Consider the following 20,127-nt stretch of genomic DNA (forward strand, 5'->3'; position numbering starts at 1 on the left):
ATATATATAAAAATTTACATATAAATATATAAAAATTAAAAATAATAACTTGTGGAGTGCTGCCCCCCCCGTCGGGTCCCGGCGCCTCCCGCCCGGCCGCGGGGCGGCCCCGGCCCTGCGCGCCGAGGAGGCGGCGCCGGGGGCGGCACCGGGGGCGGCGGCGGCGGCGGTGCCGGGGCGGGCGGAGCGGCGCGGCGCGGCGGGGAGCGGCGGCGGCGGCGGGCGGCGCCCATGGCCGGGCCGCGGGAGCTGGAGCGGTGGCTCAGTGAGTGCGGGGCCGCGGTGGGGAGCGGGGCCGGTGTCCCGGGCCGGGCCGCGCTGCGGCGGGCCCTGCGAAGCCGCCGTCGGGGCCTCCTCCGGGGCGGGCTGAGCCCCTCCGGCTGCCGCCTCGGGCCCCGGGGCCTCGGCACCGCTGCCCGGCGGCGGCGGCGGCGGGGCTGGTCGGAGCCCCCTGGCCCGGCCGGGTCCCCCCTCGGCCCGGGCTACCCGCGGGCTTGGGCGAGGGCTGTGCGGGTCTGGGCGAGAGCCATCGGCTGTGCAGCTCGGCAGCCTCCCCGAGGGCTTGGGCAAGGGTTGGCGGACGCGCTGCTTGGTGGCATCCCCGTGGGTTTGGGCGAGGGTCGGTGGCATCCCCGTGGGTTTGGGCCAGGGTCAGTGGTATCCCCGAGGGTTTGGGCCAGGGTCGGTGGTATCCCCGAGGGTTGGGGCAAGGATCATCGGACACGCTGCTTGGTGGCATCCCCGAGGGTTTGGGCAAGGGCCATCGGCCATGCTGCGTGGCAGCATCCCTGAAGGTCTGGGCAAGGTTCGGCAGCATCCCGGCGGGTCTGGGCGAGGGCTCAGCAGCATCCCGGCGGGTCTGGGCGAGGGCTCAGCAGCATCCCGGCGGGTCTGGGCAAGGGCCATCAGCCGTGTCACTTGGTGGCATCCCGGCAGGTTTGAGCAAGGGCCGTTGGCCGTGCCGCTCGGCGGCATCCCCCTCCCCCGCAGACGACCCTCTAACGGTGCGTGCCTGCTGTGCCCCTGCCCGCGGCTTTGGTGTCGCGGGTGAGCAAAGGTGACACGCAGGCGAATGCCTCCTCCCACCACTTGCCATCAGCTCTGCTGGGGGGAAGTCTGCTCTGGAAGTGAAAACGAGAGCTGTGGCCGTGCCGGCACCTGCCAGCCGCGCTGCTCCCCGCGGCCGCGTGGGCGTCGCGGGGCCCTGGCGGCAGCTTGGGTGCTCCGGGCAGCGCGAGCAGGCTGTGGAAGCGGCTCAGGATGGAGGAACCGCGCGCGGGGGCTGCTGGCTGGGTAACCTATTGCCTGGGGGGCTGGATAGCTGGGGCTTGCAAAGGGGATTGCTGCGGTGGGCCCCGCTCCCCCACGGAGTGATGGGCAAGAGGCGGTTCCTGATGTTTTGCCCAGTTTGGCTGGCGGGTGGAGCTGTGCCCCCTTGTACAGCTGTGAGCCTGGCTGAGAAACGAGAGCCTGCTCCGACCAAACGGGGCTTTGCCGGCCCTGGAGGTGTGTAAGGCGTAGGGGGACCCCCTGGGCAAGCAGCATGATAGCGTTCGTCTCCTGGTGATTCGGGGAAGAGTCTCTCTCCTCTGCGGAGCCAATGAGCCTACGCGCGTGGCAGGAGGTGCTTGCAAATGCTGACAGCACCTTAACCGGCTCCATCTCTCCCGCTCCCCTTCCACTCGTGCTGCCCCACCTTGTGTCTGTCCTTGCCCCCCAGCCCTAGCACAGCTGTTTGCACACTGGGTTGGGGACCTAATCCGGCTGAAAACAAGCATTTCGCCTGAGTGAGCTGTGCGGGCCCAGCGGGCACCACCCCCGGGAGGGCGCAAGCGGCTTAGCCCTGGTCCCAGCAAGGCGAGGTGTGTGGCCTTCCCTCGGAGAGCTCGGCTGATGCCTCTCTTTGACTCTTTAAGCGTGGACTCCGTGCTGTGTTTTTAGGCAGATATTAGTAATAGCTGTTTCCTGCTTGTCCTGCATCTCCTATTTGTCTCTTTTATAAAAAAGGTCTAAAGCAGCTGATAGCCAGTCTGAGGTCTAAGCTGTTTCCTGCCTTGTGCCACTCACTTGTACACCTCTCACACTGAGACTATTTTTCTTTTTTTTCCTGTGTAAGATAAAGCCACTGACCCAAGTATCCCTGAGGAAAACTGGGAATGCATCCAGCGGTTCTGTGACCAGGTGAACACAGACACAGAAGGGTAAGGCAGACAGACGGTTCTTTGTATTAGCACTGTGCTGTGCATCTGGTCTGAGCTTATCTCATTGCTGAGTGGGGGAAATGAGATCTGTAAACCGCAGTTTTGTGAAGCCTGGAGAGACAGCTGGCAGCACTCACTGGTCCTTGTGACTCTTGAAAGTGTCTGTACAAGAATGGGTAAATTACACGCAACGAGGTGTTTATGACAACATGGTAAGAGGTTAAATGTATAGGAATGTGCTATAACTTTCATAATTGCAAGGCTGGATCCTCTCCTTGCAATCTTAGCGGTGGTGGGTTCTACCTTCTGTGCATTCACCAGCCTGTTTGTAGAAGTGGGTAATGATTTTACCTGTGGTGTTTGCAGAGAAGTCCTAAGTGACCTCAGGTACAGCTGTGGCCTTAGTTATTCCTTTCAGAGAGGCGATATCTCTGCTGTGACTTTCCCCACCTTCCAGTTGACAATTTAAGTCTTTGTGAAGGAGCAAGAACTGTGGGGTAGCCCAAGCTGCTTGAAGTCACGTCTGTCTTGCCCCTTGTGCGTCTATACCCCAGGTCAGCCCTATGCCAGATGAGAGTTGTCTGTGATGTGGCATGTTGTGAATCTGGCAGTTGCTCTTCTCTGCAGGGCAAAATTAACAGCATTTGGTTTTCTTGGGAATCTGTGCGTTGTGTGACTTGTTTCTGTTACTCTCCAGCCCATCGCTTGCACCAAGGCTGCTGGCGCATAAGATACAGTCACCTCAAGAGATGGAAGCTCTGCATGCTCTAACTGTAAGTGCTTTCATCCACATGCAAGAGGGGCAGTGATAACCTGGAAGTAGTTTGTGGGGTAGAGTCTGTGTCTGTCTCTTCTAACCTTTCCTTGCATGATGAGTATAGAAACTAGGGTATAGCAGAGGGAATAATTGCTATTCTTCCTTCCCTTGTAGCTCTGCTGAGGTATTTCAGTGGTCTGCAGCTCTTGCTGTTTTGTCTGTGGTCTGTACACAGGGTCAGTGGGTTCAAAAGTTATTAGTGATGGGGAGAACAGAACCGTCTAATGCAGAAATATGCTGCTTAAGAAATTTGGCCAAAGGAAAAACGCACGTTCTTGCTACACAACTTTCCCAGTATCTCATGTGTGTTTGTCTGCGTTGTGCTGCCAGAAAGTTCTTAGGTATAATATCTTAATAGCAAAATTTAAAAAAAAAAACTCCTAAGAGTTGTGTGTACAGTTTCTGTTTGACACTGGTTTATTTTCTGCAGGTGCTGGAGACCTGCGTGAATAATTGTGGTGAAAGGTTTCACAGTGAAATAGCAAAATTCAGGTTTCTGAATGAACTGATAAAAGTGCTTTCCCCAAAGGTAGGTGGTTGTGGTTGTGCTGGATATAGCCAGTATGACACACTGTTTATTTCAGGTGGGATATGAAAACTTTGAATTAATTTCACAAAGTAGAGCAGAGTTGTTCTTCTGTGCTTCCAAGCACGAGGATTGGATGTAAATCTCCCTGTAAATGATGCAATAATTTTTTTCTCCCTTTAAGGTTAGCAAGGAAAGGGTATGGGATAGGGAGGAAGTGGAGAAACCATTGAATAATATCTTGCCACACTCTGAAAATGTGAGTGTGAGGAAGGTGTTTTGTGTCTTGTAGGTCACAACTGCTAACTGACTGAATATAGCAGTATTTGCTCTTCTTTCTCTCCAGGAATTCCTCCAGTGGAAAGCTTTTTCATTTGGTTTCTCCCAGCTCTGCTGGGACAGTGAAGGATTCTAGAGGAGCCTGATACTGTTCTTGTTACACCTTAGCCTGTGGCCCCTTTGCCCTTCTGGTCAGGGAAATGGCAGAGGATAGAGATGACAGGAGCAGCTCAGGGAGCCTCCCATGTTTTCTTACCATCTGTCCTCAGACTCTTGTGCTCAGGCTGCTATTCTTACTGCTTCCTCATGCCAACAGTTAGCCTGAGTTTGGGTCCTGTTCCTTGGGCAGTATCAGATTAAATAGGGGAAGGGGGGGACTGGGCTTCAGCAGCGCTTGTGTAGCACTTGCTCCATGATCATGCGATAGAGCTGTGCATTTGCGCAGCACCCTCTGGGGTTCTACTGAGAGCGTCGAGCAGTCAGGCGGGAGGCTCTGAGCCCCCACTGAACGTGTCCAGGGAGTTACGGCACTGAGTGAAGAGCGAGGTTGGAAAGGATCACCTATACCTAACGTTGAACCTGCCAAGTCCCTTCCTGCTGCTCCGCTTCCCGGCTTGGAATACATTCATTCCTGCTCCCTGCTGTGGAGCACTTTGCCTCCTGAGCATAATCTCTACCTCCTGAGAAGAGAAGCAACGAGCAGAAATGGGAACTTCAGTTTGAAAAGTTAAGCAAGCCTCGAGTTCAGAGTGAATGCGCTGTGGTGCCCTGATAGCTTCTTTAACAGTGAGAAATGCAGCCCTGTTGCATCAGAGACTGCATGATCTTCACACCTCACTCTTCTTTGCATCAAATAGCAGAGCTGGGACTTTTTAAAATACCCTTTTAAGCAATTCAGTAATTGATTTCCTTTTTAGTGAGTATGGTACGTGTTTACCACTTAGGCTTCATTTCCCATTATGTTATGAAGCTCCTCTGCCATTGAGCTGACATTGATTTGGGGGAAATGAAGCCAAACAGTAAAAACTCTTCTCTTGATCCCATGTTTAGGAAAGGTATTTCAGTGAAATAACAAAGTTTAAAGAGGGAATTACTGTGGAGAGTTTTGCTTGCTATTTTGACAGAACAGGTGTTGTTATATGAGTTTAAAATGCTTAGTGATTTTGAAATTCATGTGTGATTTTTATCACTCTTCCAGATATTTTTATAATATATTAAAGTGGGTGCTCACAGGCGGTAATGAGATCAGAGAAAATATTCAGATGCTGAAAAAAGACAACTACTTTCACTTCTAGGTTTTTTCAGTTTTCATTTGCCTGGGTCTGGCTGAGGCCATTGGTGCCGTTTGCATTGCAAACAGTTAAGAGAAATGTTTAAAGTCAAGCACAGAACTATTTTCACTGAAATCAAAAAAAACTACTCTTAGTTTCAGTTTCAAATAACTGATCAGGGAAGCTTTGAAATAGTTTCATTTTGATTGTCATATAATATCTGCGTAACTGTCATACACTTGTAGCATTCCCCTTATTTACAGCCACAGCTCTACATACTATTTTATCTACTGCAAAATAATGCAGTTGACAGCACTGTGAATAATGCGTTAGGAATCCATCTGCCACATGATCTCTGCATGTAAGCAACTTGACTCTAGACCCGTATGTCTCATCTGGCACTAACTGTTTGGTTATGAACTTTTTTTCTTTTTTAAATTTTTCATTTTCAGTACCATGGAACCTGGTCTTCAGAAAAAGTCAAGTCAAGAGTCACAGAAATAATATTCAGTTGGACAATTTGGTTTCCTCAGGAAGTTAAAATCCGGGATGCTTATCAGATGCTGAAGAAACAAGGTTTAGTTCTGTTATTTCAGTTTCCTTTTTAGCCTTCAAAGTCACGTGGTTTCAGACCACAGATCTCTCTCCTCTTTACTTTTGTGACTCAGCCTTTTCCATAAAATATTATGTGTAAAGAAGGAAGGACAAAGGCCATACTTACAAGGCTATTTGGGTACTTAAGGATGCACCTAACTGTTTAAAGAGATTTACCGAAGAACTACCTTATTGAGTCAAAGATCAGGCTAACCTTGTGGCCTCTGTTCACACAGGACTCGCCACTGTTGCTTAGGGAAAAACTACAGGACAAATTCAGAGTGATCTTTGCCCTGGAGTACTCCTCCAGGCTTATCAGCTATGGGTTTAGAGAGATCCTGAGCCAAATTTCTCATCCATACAATCATATTTAATAGTCTTCAATGGTATTTTCATCCATAAGTTTGTCCAATCCCTTCTTGATATCTCATGTAATAAATTTCATAACTTAAGAAAATATCATAATACTTTCTGTGGTGGTTCAGGGGAATTAAGCACCTTGTTTAGGTGCTTCCCACTGGTTTTACTGTGTGAATCCTTAAGCATCTAAGTGGCTTTGCAAGTCTTCCCCTGAACCCTGCGCTAGAAAGCTTTCTCGTCATGATTGCGGTTCCTTTGTGCAGCTGTTGTCTGCAGGTTGGGCCACTGCTGTGACACCAGGCACCCGTTGTGTGCGGAGCAGGGGCAGGGGAATGCTGGCGCTGCGGTGCTGAGCACTTGGTGCAGTAGGCCTGCTGCTGCGGGCGCTGTGCAGAGAGCGTGCTCATCCTTGAGCCTGCTAGACTTCAGGGAAGGTCAGGGCCTGGGATGGCTAGAGCAGAATATGCTGCTGCTGGCTATTTAGCAGAGATAAGGAGGGGCTGCAAGATCACGCAGTGATGTAGCAGGGTCTGCTCCTGTGTGGCTGTGAGAGTGAGGCAAGTGACATGTCTGCTGAGACCAGAGGAATTGTAACCTGCCTGGGAAGTGGCAGCCAGAGTATCTTCCAGCTGATAGCCAGGAGATGACAGTGGAGCACTCGCCGAGGGTAGCTCAGAGACTCTGGCCCAAGACACGAGGACCGTGCGTCAGTCAGGTGACTGGGCAGCACAGGTCTGATTAATCGGGAGGCTCCTGCTGAGTCAGCCAGGCTCATGCTGTGGTCTCGCATGTGACTGCCTGCTGTTTGCAGCCCCTGGCGCAATCCGCCGTCAGTGCAGAGGGAGCCTGCAGGTATGCGAGAGGGGGAGAAAGTCACAGAATCACTGCTGGCGTTAAGGGTTCCTTTGCTGCTTGGCTGTGTTAGTTTGTTGCCCTACGTTTTATGGCCACGCGGATTGTGACAATTGTACATGCTTGGAGATAAATACTGCTGTGCTCCCAGTGCTCTCTCTATGAGGAGATTCTAAAAATTCACCCAGAGGGAACTCAGCACATCCTTATTTTATTTTCTGCGCTGAAAATATCATTTGGCCTTTGCTTAATTCACAGAAGAGAGGGAAGTCTTTTTGTCTGGGTGCTAAGGCAACTCTTTGCTTCAGCATCTCATTCTCTAAAATTTTGGAGGGGGTTGGAGGAACTAAGTGCAAAATCCCATGCACTGTTGAGCATTGGTATTTTAACAGCTCAGGCATCACTGAACAAATGTTATTACCCATAACAGGGATTGTAAAAGAAGATCCCAAATTGCCAGAAGACAAAATTTTACCTCCCCCTTCTCCGAGACCTCAGAATTCTATTTTTGACACAGATGAAGAGAAATCCAAGGTAAACCTTAAGCTTTTCATGTCTTGCTTTCCCCCTGATTTTTACTGTTTGAGAAAACTCACTCAGTCATATATTGGAGCTTTTGCTGTTTCAGACAGAATATATTCAGAATAATGCTAATACTTCTTGCTATACAAGGGCTAGTTATTAGAATTGCTTGAGAATTCTTTGATGCTTTGTCAGAAAATTTTGCTTAGTCAGAAGTGAAACTTTTTGTAGAAATAGATCAGTTTCTCTTAAACTTTCCAGAGGGAGGGTTTCTCCAGTCCCAACAGAAGTACTGGAGAGACAAAGTTCCTATTCCCATGTAGCCTGTTAGTTAGAACGCTCATGTGCAATACCTGCGTTCAGGTCATTCTCTGCCTGTTTCTCCTAGTAGCAATAATCAGCTTTTGGGCTGTTCCAGAAAGGGTTTGTTTTAGTCTCTCCTTTTGAGCTGCTTTTTTTTGTATAAGTAAATCCGTGTTCAATACAGGGGCTTGAGCTTACGTCTCCTGTATCCTAAGTGAATGCCTTAACCACTGGGCTGTGGAGGGCCCGGTATGTGTGTATTCATCGTTCATGGAGGACAGACCAGAAGAGAGAGAGAGACCAGTGGTACAGTCTGAGCTTCTATTCAGGACATTCTTAGGAGTCCCCATGGTTCAAGAACTTGCTTATTTTCCTACAGCTCAGCTTTTACTTTTTTGTGTGAAACTTCAGGAAGTCTCAGATTTGTCCCATGTTAGGATGGTAACATTTTGAAATCTTACAAATAAAAAGTCAATGTGAGCAAGTACTGAGGAACCAGAGGACTTTGGTTACTCTACTCTTAGAAATGGGGAAATGCAAAGGGTTAAGGAGCCCTTCCGCAAAGGGAGAATCTCTGTTAGATCCAGGTTTGTTTTTCCTCCGAGCCTGACTTGTAGGTATTACCTGTTTTGCTCATGCACCATTGACTTTTGTTCTGCTGCCAGTGTGTGCAGGCAGCTGCAGGAGGCAACAATATAATCTTGATTAAATTCAGACATGAGCCCACGTATTCCTAGGATTATAAAAATTATTGTGACTGTGGGTGTCTTTGAATATCTTTTCTTAATTGTTGTGTGTCTGTAGTATGGTACCTAGGGAATGTTGCCCACATTGCTCTCTTATGCTCTCCGTTCAACAGCTCTTAGCAAGACTTTTGAAGAGCAACCATTCTGAAGACCTGCAGGCTGCCAACCGCCTCATCAAGAGCATGATTAAAGAGGTAGGTACCAGGAAGAGCTGACGGCTCCTCGGGGCAGAAGCTGTGTTCCCAACAGGGGAGGAGGGGAGGTGACTCCACAGTTCGGTTTTTGACAGTGGGCCCTCTATATATGATCTGCATAATGTCTGTCACCGTATTGGTGTTAAAGGGAATACCAGCAGGTGGGTTGTGGGAACCTGGCTGTGAAGTCAGGTGAATAGTTTAAATGCCCCAGAGGAGAGGCCATTTTCCGTATTTGCTATTCCAAGGTCACAGTGCAAGACTGTCTTATTTTGTGTTTCCCTAAAATATACCGTTGTCAGGAAAAGGGAGTATTTATACCCAGGAGCCTGTATGGTGGGACATTTTTACTCTTAAGAGATTCTGGCAGTAGTACTGCATTTGTGATAAACCCCCTGTCAGGAAGTTTCCCCAAAATAAACTGAGTTCTCAGGTGGAAAAGCCACATCTATACAGAACTGTTCTTTTTTTGCAGGCACTGGGTGTGTTTGCATCTGGTGCCTCTATTTTTATTTTCCATCTGAAAGGGTACCCTGCTTCTCTGCACAAATAGGAAATCCCTGCAGTCATTTTGAGACTTACTGGGACAGTGTCCTTCTGTATAGCAGAAGTCACCAACTCCTACTTCTAATTTTGAAGACTTGCTTGTGCCTTTGAAATTAATTCTTTATGCCCACTCTGATCAGCATGCTTGGGAAAGCGCAGGAGGTGTTCTGTCTTGACCCTTGACATTTAAGTGTGGCACAGCCCTGGTGCTGGAGTTCTTCATGGAGTGAGTTTTTACCCACCCTGCTTTGTGCTACCTTGTATCTGCAGTGACATATTAATAGGAAACAACCCCCAATGAGTGTGATCAAGTGACACAGCCAAGCATGTGCACTGGTGGTGCTAACCAAATCATTTGCTTTTATTTTATTTTGCATCAAAGGAACAAGAAAAGTCAGCTAAAGTTTCCAGAAGAGTGAATACAATCAGTGAGGTTTCTGAGAATGTTAAACTCATGGATGAATTACTGGACAACTACAAGAGACAAGAATTATCCAGATCTGACCGTGACACTCTACAGGTGAATGTTCCTTTTTCCTGCATAAGAGAGTCTTTTGGCTGACTATAACTGGGAGAGCCCAGGGCGACAAGACTCAAAGGGTAGCAAGGTGCACTCAACTTCTGCATAGGCAAGAGCATTAGGACAGCAGAAATAGCTTCCAACAACCTGGATGAATAATAGTACTTCCCATCTGACTAATAGAAGTTGAAATGGAGCTGTTTCTTGCTGTGTCAATTTGGTTTTTTCTTGCTGTGTCAGTCTGAGTTTCTCTCCAGATGAGCTGCTTTTATTGTGGTGTCTTATGGGGAAATGGTTCCAATAGTGGAGTAACACAAGGGAATTCCCTTTAGCCCAGTCTTGGTTAGGTGGATGTGATCTGATCTGATCAGAGAACCTCAAAGCTGTGGGTTCTTCAGCTCCTGCTATGGTTTCTGAGATTCCCCTTTTTCTGCCCCAGAGTTCACTGGTCTACTTCTGTATAAAGGTATTACTAAATTAAGGAAACATTTGATCTAGCTAATGGGACTGTCAGAATAGCTGTATGGTCTTCAAATACCTGAAACTCCACTAGGATATCCACCATATTCTCAAATTAAAAAGTTGTAGGCAACTAAATTAATGTAAGAAAGAACTTCTACTGTGGCTGTGTGTGACTCGCTGTATGCAGCAGAGTTTGGAGTTAGCTTCCTTTGGGAAGGCTGAGGCTGTGGAAGGTGGAAGAGAATATACCTACAGATGGAAAAAAGTGGCTGCCACCATGCCGCCTCCTTCTTAAAACGTTGAGAAAAGTACAATAAGGACTTTGCATTCTCTGTGTTAGCTGAAATTGGTGGTTGTAACACTTGCTTCTGAGTACTGTGATTGATCCATTCACTCCTGGATACATCATCTTTTAAATTGGGTAATTTTACGCTGGTCTATCTTACACCCGTATGCACAGAGAGGGTGTGATTGCTGGGGAGATACTAGCAAAACCTCTTTGTCCCAGTGGCTGTACTTCCAGTTCACTGTGGATTTTAACAGTGCTGTAACATGCAGCATTGGTAGTCCCTGTCTGGACCTGAGCAGAAAGAGCATCTTGCTGTTCTGGGGGTAGCATCACTTACAGGTGGTCACATGGGCTGAGAAAAGTGTTCAGAGTATTTGGGATCTCTTGAGCAAGTGACATGAAACATTTTCTTCCACAGAATCTGTTTGAACGCTGTGAGAAGCTCAGGCCGCTGCTCTTTCGCCTTGCCAGCGAGACAGTTGATGACGATGAGGCTTTAGGTAATGTTTAACAAAATATGGTACTAAAACTCCCTTCTTTGGTCTCTGCTGTCCAAATCCTGCTGTTCACTTAAGGGGTATTAAGGCCCACAGAACTGTGCAAGCTTGTGACAGTACTGAGCTGGGCTGGTACCCCTCATTCCTGAGCAGCAGCTTCTCTTGCCTAACACACCTAGAAAAGCCCACATCTTCAGAAGCCCATCTCATTCCATAGCTGGCACACTCATCCCTGCTATTCCAGTTCCCTGCAATGCCAACCCTTGCTGTTCTGGGCTTGCACTCTGCATTTACTGGGAGGAAAAACTTTGGAAGGCTGTCATTTTATGAGACGAAAGCTGACCCTCAAAGTTATTTCGCTTAGCCTTAAAGCTAGATTAAACCACTGGGTTTCTGACTGAGAGCCAATGCTGTCCCTGGGTTTCTTTGCAATTAAGTTCCTCTCTCTTTGTTTTGAGAAGTGGGGTATTCCTGAGGGTGAGAATGCTTTGGCACTTGCTATGGTTGTGGCAAAGCTTCCCACTTTCACTTTTAAATCATGCCCATGGAAAGCGGCATAAGACTCCTCCCACCTCTCCCCTAAGAAGCTATTCATTTTCACTTGGAGTCCAAAGTTAAACAATGAATCCAGTTTCTTCCAGCTGAGGTTGTTTCAGAGTTTATGAAGTTCTAGTGTTCAGAGAACTGAAGTCTTTTGGAGTATTTTCGCTAGAGGTATTGAAGTTTTCCCATCACATAAACACAGAAGAGAGAACAATGTCTTAGAAAGTTTTTGATTTTTGTAGATACTGTAATGAGGAGAGCCATATGAGCAGGATATGTGCATTCCACAGTGGTGAAATTTAGCCCTTCCCAGAAGATTGCATTTCACAATCTTGTGCGTCTGTTTTGAAAACATAACTGAAGTGTAAACTTCGCTGCAATGATGCCTTGCTGAAAATGCAGACATCTTGAACAGCAGTCATGAGAGCTAAGCTCTTGTTGTGCCCCAAACCTCTCATTCATACGCGCGAATGCCAGGGTTCTTCAGTTGTACAGTGTTGGATTGTAGGCTCAAGTACACTTGTAAAACTTGCACAGAACAAAGTGCATAAGAGATGGCAGGGACTGCAAGTGCTTTGGAGGTTTTGGGGCAGCAGGAATGGGGTGGGGTGGGGAGGTGTTTCTTTTTTTTTTTTCTTTTTTTTTAAAGTCTTTGCTTGTTTGCTTTCTTCCCTCCTTTCCCTCTTGCTCTTTTATGTCCTGCAGCTCAGTCCTTTTCTATGTGCTTCTTGATTGTTGCCTGAGTTAACTTCTTCCTTCCTAATCATCCTTGATTTCCAACCTCAGCACAAAAATATTAACAGGAAAATTATTAGTAAGACATGGGTGATGGTCCTGCTGTACTCAGCACTAGTAAGGTCTCTAGTGGAATTCTGTGCCTAGTTTGGACACCACATTCCAGTATGAACAAAATCCATAAGAGCATAACAAGAATGCCAGGAGCTTTGGACTATGTTGCTTATGTGGAAGGGTAGAAAGAACAAAAATGTTTTTAGACCAGAAAACACGCCTGTTAAGTACATGCTGATGGATGTCTCTTATGATAAAATTGGTTGCTGATTTGTTGTCCTCCAAAACCACTGTGGAGAGGACAAGTAGAAATGGGCTTAATTTGCAGGAAAGAAAAATTAAATTGGACCAGAGAAAAACTTTTGACTACTTTGGTGAAATATTTCTTTTTTGGATGTGTTGAACAAACGTGTGCATTGTATCAGAAGAAGCTGTCAGTGTATGGCTTGAATTTTGAATTTTATTTATTTGTATTTTGAATTTTACTGTCTCTGGGTCTGAATGAAAAATCACAGTGTTCAGTCTGAGAGAGAGCTGTTATTAAATAGAATCTAGCCAGTATCTTAAGCCAGATTGCCCCACGGGACTTTGCTCTAGGCAAGTTCTTAGGTGCAGTCTGGCTTTCTCACAAGCAGTTTGGAAAGTGCTGTGGAACTGACCCTTGTGCTAGAACATTAATATTTTGTTTCTTATCCTGTTTTCCAGCTGAGATACTGCAGGCCAATGACAAGCTCACACAGGCACTCGGACAATACAGGCAGACTGTAGCCAGCCATGAAGGCAGTGGTGGAGGTTCGGTAGCCAGCTCCACTGATGCACCAGGTAAAGAGAATCCTGCCACGTTCCATGACAGCTTGCATCTGTATATCATGTATGAATGGACCTTAGAAGGGAAGTGATTCTCGGAGACTAAATGTGCAGAAAATCCTAAAACAAACAGGAAAATATGTTTGGGTCTTGACATCTTTCCTCCTAGCATGGGAGATTGCTAGCATAGAAGATGTTCTGGGAAAGGGAACAGATCTTTATTTGGACATTCCCTTGTTCCTGGTGAAGTAGATACATAGATATCTAATTACTCTAGATATCTCTGTTCTCTTTTGCAGATTTGTTTACGTAAGTACAATCTAGTTTGTACCTTTTTCATTGCTCTCTTATAAAAAGATATTTAATAAGAAATTCCAGATTGAAAAATGGCATGGTAACCATAGAGTACAGAAAAGAAGGTATCACCAAATCCAAAGGTGGAACTTGAACACCCATCCCTCTTGAGTCTTTTAATAAAATCTGGGAAAATGGGACTTGATACTCTTGATATCTGAAAGACATGAAACAAGGACAAAACTTCCAGCTTTTTCTGTTCATCAAAAAAAAAAAAGCGAGAAAGAGAAAAAACATAAGAGAGAACACAGTTCTTCAAAGACTGGTACAGGACAGCTCCTTCTGTAGAGCAGTGGCAGGATATGTTGTTCACTTCCTCAACCCTGGGAGGTGCAGTACCAACCTGTTATCTCAGCTTTCTCTGTAGCAGGAGTGTTACAGGTTAATGCCAGCAGTGCACTGGGGCACTTTAGATGTAGTGACAAAATGCTGCCCGACTTGATATACCAGGAAATAACTGTGTTTCATATCTGGCTCTTGAGAGAGCTTTGCTTTATCCTCCTAGCCAGCCTGGACTTAGGTGAAAGAAGGATAATCTTAGTCACATTTCAGCCACCTTCAAAATGCAGTTTTGAAATATGTTTCACAACTTAGCTTTGATAAAGCTGACAAGCTGTGGTGGTAGAAGAAGAGGTAGTTTCCTTCAGTTAAACTAATGGGTTCCACAATCTGAGACTTTATCAGGGGGTCTGTAATCATCACTTTCTTTTACATATGTTGACTGAAAATGTTCCTGAATTCCTTCACCTGTGAGTCCTTTAGGGCATGCTTGAACCCACACATAAACTCTTCCTTGCAGGGCTAATCTCTTTAATGCTTTTTGCTATTTTCAAAGCATGTCAGACACCCCCCAGACGCATGAAGAGCTATACACTGATTGACTTCTCGGAACTGGAGGCAACATCCCAGTCTCCCACAGACCAATTTGCAAAGACAGTCCCTGCCTCTCGGCACAGCAGCACAACCTCTACCTGTCTGCTCGATGAGGAGTTAACATCACTAGGTTTGTATATGCAGCTCAGTACAGTGTTATCCTTGTTACCAGCGTTCATAGTATTTAATGAAGATAGAAGAACTTTGATTTTAGTATTGGTCCTAAGAGAAGGCAGAACCTTTTAGCTAAGGCAAGTGTCATAAGTTTTCAGGAATCTAGTTTCTTTAATGGTGTTAGACTGCGGTCTAACTGCTATTAGACGCCACAGGAAGAATGTGGTTAATGGAAAACCCTTGCCTTCTGTAATTGGTCTGTGCTTTTGGCGTTTTTCTTAGATTTCAACAACTCTCCCGTTGTAGAGAAACTACCACATGATTTTGTCTTAGCAGAGGTGAGTAATCCTCATATACTTTAGTCCCTATGGTACAAAGGACAAAAATTGGATCAGGTTCTTGATCTCATAGCTTTCACTGGCTACCTTGTTTGTGCCACTCTATTCTGAAGGGAAACCAGAATTCTCCTGCTCTACAGTGAAATTCTGCTGCAGTTTGCCACCAAATTAGTCATATTTATTCCTAATTTAAGTTCTGTTTAAAAACAAGGTTCTTTTCAGTTGGGACAGGTCTGATTTTTGCTGATATTATCCTAGCATGAACTAGAAGTGCCTTATTTTTCAGGCTGCTGTACACAATGGATATAGTGAAATTGTAAGTGCCGTGCAAACATTGGGTCTGAAGGAGAGCTGGGAAGACAGCTGTTTAGAGAAGAATGAATTTCAGGGCCTGGCTGAGCAGCTGTCTCCACCTTCCAGGACGAAGACTTTATCCTTGTAAGCAAGCTCTGTGCAATACAGTCTGACCTTGGAGTTCAGGAATACTCTTTTACATCAGTGAGGTTTAGGAAAATCTTTAAATACAACTACTTAATGAAGGCAAGCTATCCATGGACACATCAGCTCTTAAGCAGCAATTATACACCTGTTAATTCTGACCGCATAATTGCACACAAGGACCTTCCAGGGGTCAGAAACTTGGGGGAACAATTCCTGTGGATTAGTAACAAGGTGCTCTTGAGCTAAAGGAATAAAAACTTTACAGTCAGGTCTTACTGTAATAATTTGTGACTCAAAAAATACTTTGACCAGCTTTCTTCAGCCTTTGACAAAATAGTTTCCAAGGCACTCAGTTAATAGGGGATGACCCAAATTAGTCATCCACAGAGCTTCAGAACAGGTGACTATTATGAGAAGCTTATCCAGCCTTCCATAATATAGGCCCAGAATTTTTACTGGAGATTCCTAGCCTCTTGCATTGTCTTTGAGCTAGAACATATTTAATCTCACTGATTAGAGCTCCAGAGCAGCTGCATATGGGGAGAGTAGACTTCCAAAGCCCTGGAAACCAAAGTCCACCTTAATGAACGCTGAAACAGCAGCTTTTTCCAGGTACAATAGGCACCATTTTCAAATTTCGCAAGAACACATGGAGGTTAAGCTTGTACTTTCTTTATACCTAAAAGGGATGAGGGATTAGGAATGCAAAATGGACACAGCAGAGGATGGTATATACCATATAGTCTCCCCAGTTAATATAAGCTTTCTACATGCTTTTCTTTCCAGGGATTTATCACCAATGAAATTGCCCTTTCCAGATCTTCCAAATAGCTCAGTGGCAGAAACTTCATTCTCCAGCCTAGGCTACGAGCTGAAACCTGCTGCCTCTTTGCATCCAGCCTCCCACGATGCTTCTCTAGCAAACCTTTTTGTCCCTTTAATTTCAATTACACCGAGTAAGTGCAATGTTTTTTGTGCCCCAGCTCTGCTTAATAGAGCTCTTCTGTGATTTTGCAGGGGAGCAAGCCAAGGTAGCTTCATGCTGTGGGGGTCAGCTGGACAAAAATAATGACTATTCTGTGAAGTACTTGCTGCATCTGAGAATTTCAGCAAGTGCTAGGAATCGTGCTGTGGAAACATCCTTGTCCTCGCTACTCAGTAGTCAGCAGTTTCCTGCCCTTGCTAAAGTCTTTAGTGGGCTTCTGAACTGTTTGGCCTCAGCACCTTTTTTCAAGTTTCAAGCAGCTCTTCTCTAGGGTTTTAAAAGATGTCTATGGGTGAGAGTTGTCTCACTCCCTAAAGCAGAGCTGTTTTTTCCACCTCTGCTTTTTGATTTAACACTCTGTGGCCCAGCCCCGTGTCCCCCTGCAGAATATTACCCTGGGTGCGTAGCAGCACAGTGTCTCATAGCAGGATGTGTCCTATTAAAGGAGGCCTGCAAAGCCTTGGCCATGGTTACTCTTGGAAGAGAAGGACAGGTGCAAAGACATTCTGACTTCATTGGCATCTGACTTCCATCTCTCAAGTGAAGAATTTAGCAGATTTTTGGAAAGGCTGGATGGTGATAATCAGGTGTGGATTCACCAGGCAACGGCAATAAGGGGCTAAGTCTTGTAATGTGCTGCAGAATTATACTTGGCCTTTCACATTGTATCTCTATTAGATCCTTACCTGACATCTCTAATTGACTGTTAAAATCTGAACTATTAATCTCCCCATCTCTATTTTAGACATTCAGAATTCCCTTCTCTGCCTCAGAGGCAAAATGTAAATCACAGACAAGTGTGTATGCTGCTTGACCTATGAGTTTGCTGGAGAAAGTAAAAGTTTGTATGAGTGTTTCCTTTTGCTGTTCCTTTATCCTGTCTCCACTGTTCTGCCTCAGAAGGGAGGGGCAATTCCAGGCTTTGTGCCTTACCCTCCTTTTGTCTCCGGCAGGCAGTATCTGTCCACTTACTGTGTATGATCAAAATGGTTTCAAGGCTATGCTCCACTTCTCCAAAGACCCAGCTCCTGGCCGACCAGATGTGCTAGTGATGGTTCTTTCCATGCTGAGCACATCAGCTCAACCAATTAAGGACATAGCGTTCCAGGCTGCAGTCCCAAAGGTGAGAAGCCTGTGATGAGTAAAAGAGAATGGGACTACTCAGAAAAGTCCTGAGAAGAAGGTTTGCTATTTCTTGCTTAGCATTTGCCTTGTTTATTGGAAATTGCATGGCTCATTTCCTCTGAACTGTGAACCTATTGTATGCTGGTGCCTGTGGCCCAGCTGCCTGTTTCAGAGTATATCCCAGGTCTTGAAAGGAGAGAACTGAACAGGGCTCCGGACACGCTGCTTTAACCCACTGCATAAAGCCTCTGTGTGTGCAGCATGCAATTGTCTAATTAGGAATATCTGCCTTTAGATGTAGGCCATGGAAAGGGATGCATTTCATTGAACCTTTTGCAGAGTTGATTAAAGGAGCCATTGATGCAGCTACATGCAACCATTTGTCTTAACCATATGTACTAGTAGCAAGAACCCAAAGGCAGAAGCAGAACTTTTCTGGAATCCCCATGCTTTTTGGACAAAATTGTGATTTTTTTCATCCATGCATGAAGGGTGGTTTCAACAGAGCAGAACAGATAGCTCCATGGCTGTTCCTTTTAGCACTTAACTGCACTCAGGGTACGCTAGTCTCACTGTAAATGAGAAAATCTGCTTGACATGTCTTTAACTAGCTCTGTGGTTTGGTAGTGCCCCCAGCCCTTTTTTGGTGTGGATCAAAATGCATTCCCTTTGTTTTCTCTTTCAGACTATGAAAATAAAGTTACAACCAGCATCCAGTTCTGAGCTTCCTGCCTTCAGCCCTTTTCTTCCTCCAGCAGTGATATCCCAAGTCCTGTTGCTAGCCAATCCACACAAAGTATGTGTCAGTGCTAACGCTGGTGGATCGCTTTGAATGTGACTGTAACGGGTGGGGTATTTGTATGAAAGATGGGGAAAGTATTATTAGTGGGAAGATGCAGGGGAGAGACAGAGCAGTCTGGGCTGTGCTGGGAAGAGACATTTTCGCCACTGAAACAGCTTTTCAAAGCTATAATCTGAAGGGTGAATGGCACTTGCTGGCAGACACTGTGCAGATGCTTGCAGCTAAAGGAATGTGAGGCCACCCAAGGCACAACCCATGCGTGGCAGTTCTCTTTCATTGACAAATAATTATGAGATAGAAGATGGGTGTAAGGAAGCCTCTGCTGCTGAGGAGGCTGGCCAGGCCTGGGTTTCCAAGCATGCCCCTGTGTGGTTTGCCAAGTCTTCCTCCCAGTTGCTCCTCTCGTGTAATGATGATCCAGGCCCTGTCCCATGCAGAGCTTCTGCCTGGCTGAAGTGTTACGCTCCCCTTTCTGAGGGTGATTCACTGCAGCAAAGCTGTGAAAGATGAGAGGGAAAGAGACCCAGGAATCTGCAACATAACATGCCCCTCTCCATTTCTTTTTCTCATAGAATCCCATCCGACTAAGATACAAGTTAATGTTCGTGCAAGGTGCGCAGCCCTTCAGTGAAGTGGGAGAGGTGACTGGCTTCCCAGAAGCAGAGCTCTGGGGCCGAAGCTGAACTTCATGAGCCTTGGACATTGCCATATTGCCTTACAGCAGAGGATGGGGAGTGCGGGGGGGGGAGGGATTGTGTGCCAGGAATGCCAGCCTGGGCTCGTGAATGGCTCCTTTCCTCAAGATCTGTTGTCTCCTTCTTGCTCTTGGTTTCTTTGCACATGTCTGGCAGGAGGAGTGTAAAGTGGTCGCTTCTGCACTGGCCTTTTTATATAGCTGACCCTGCTTTACAGGAAATAGTGTTCTGTAGGGCCCTGCAATGTGGGAGCCTGGCTGCTTTTTTCATACAAGTGTGTCCTTCAAGTGTTTTGTGCTGCTTTCTGGGCCAATTTTCCCTATTTCACCTTACATGTTTTTCTGAGTGAAAAAAGATTATCAAGAATCAGACCTTTTGGCAGACTGCTTAGCACTAGGAAAGATTCCATGTCAGGGATCTACCCACTGTGTTTTCACTAGGGTCTGTATGCTAATGTGCAGACAAGAACATAAGAAATGGGGTGAGACTGGGCTGTGCAGACTCAGGTGGATGTGGTTTATATGGCCGAGTACAAAATAGAGAGTTGAGAGTAAATACTGGGAGGGCTTTTGGGCCAATCCATGAGACAAGCCTGCCGAGCATCACCAACTTCTGTGTTGCTAGGACCTAGCTCCAAACCTGCTCTTGCCATGGCTTCTGCCTCTGGGCCTTCTCAGCTCGCAGCGTTTCTGGGGGCAGCCAGGGGATTTCTCCTCAACAAAGCCACCTGCTGTATGCGAGCTGAACGGGTTTCGTGACTGCATAAAACCAAAGCTGTTCTGAGATCTTATTTGCTATTGTTTTTTGTTTGTTTTTGTTAAAAGTCCCTTGAATTTCCAGTTGGGGGAGTGAAGGGGGACGTTAAGAGTTGATTTATTATGTTGGCTGAACAATGTTGCCCAAGCATCCCCTAATGATTAAGAAGGGAAAATGTTTTGAGGAGCGCGGCAGGACAGTTGCGTCCCAAACTACCTATTCTCTGGATAGAGGGGGGGGAATTTATTCTTCCTGACTCGGGTCTTTGGGTGCGATAGTGGATGGAAGCAGCTGTTGTGTTCGGTTTGTCCTGGGTCAGGGTTGCCACCTCGCTTTGCTCTCCACCCCGCGGGGCCGCCTGGGCTTCCCCGAGAAGCCCGGGCTGGGCTGGGCCCCCCTCGGCCGCGGGGCTCCCTGCGGGCCTGCACCTGGCGCCTAGGAACGCCCTGCCCCCGGGCTGGGGACGAGGCTGCGGACGGTGGCCGCCGGGTGCCACGCTCCTTCCGCGCAGCCGGGTACGGTGGCC

The 20,127-nt window shown here is 46.6% G+C and overlaps 1 protein-coding gene across 2 annotated transcripts; it reads left to right on the forward strand.

Annotated features, from left to right (window-relative positions):
• Window positions 1-212: 212 nt before the first annotated feature.
• GGA2 (golgi associated, gamma adaptin ear containing, ARF binding protein 2) lies at window positions 213-19,635 on the forward strand. 2 transcript variants are annotated; one of them, XM_067306329.1, is made up of 17 exons: window positions 213-265; window positions 2,117-2,201; window positions 2,899-2,974; window positions 3,449-3,547; window positions 5,547-5,670; window positions 7,331-7,434; window positions 8,585-8,665; window positions 9,594-9,731; window positions 10,901-10,982; window positions 13,017-13,133; window positions 14,308-14,475; window positions 14,742-14,797; window positions 15,084-15,235; window positions 16,025-16,194; window positions 17,177-17,346; window positions 18,034-18,144; window positions 18,723-19,635. In XM_067306329.1, exons 1-17 carry the CDS (start codon window positions 232-234, stop codon window positions 18,831-18,833), a joined length of 1,878 nt encoding a protein of 625 aa, XP_067162430.1. In that variant the 5' UTR covers window positions 213-231; the 3' UTR covers window positions 18,834-19,635. The 2 variants fall into 2 exon arrangements, with proteins under 2 accessions (XP_067162430.1, XP_067162431.1); XM_067306330.1 differs by lacking the exon at window positions 16,025-16,194 and having other exon boundaries at window positions 17,181-17,346.
• The last annotated feature ends 492 nt before the right edge of the window (window positions 19,636-20,127 follow it).

This window comes from Apteryx mantelli, chromosome 16, assembly GCF_036417845.1.
Source record: "Apteryx mantelli isolate bAptMan1 chromosome 16, bAptMan1.hap1, whole genome shotgun sequence".
NCBI lineage: Eukaryota > Metazoa > Chordata > Aves > Apterygiformes > Apterygidae > Apteryx > Apteryx mantelli.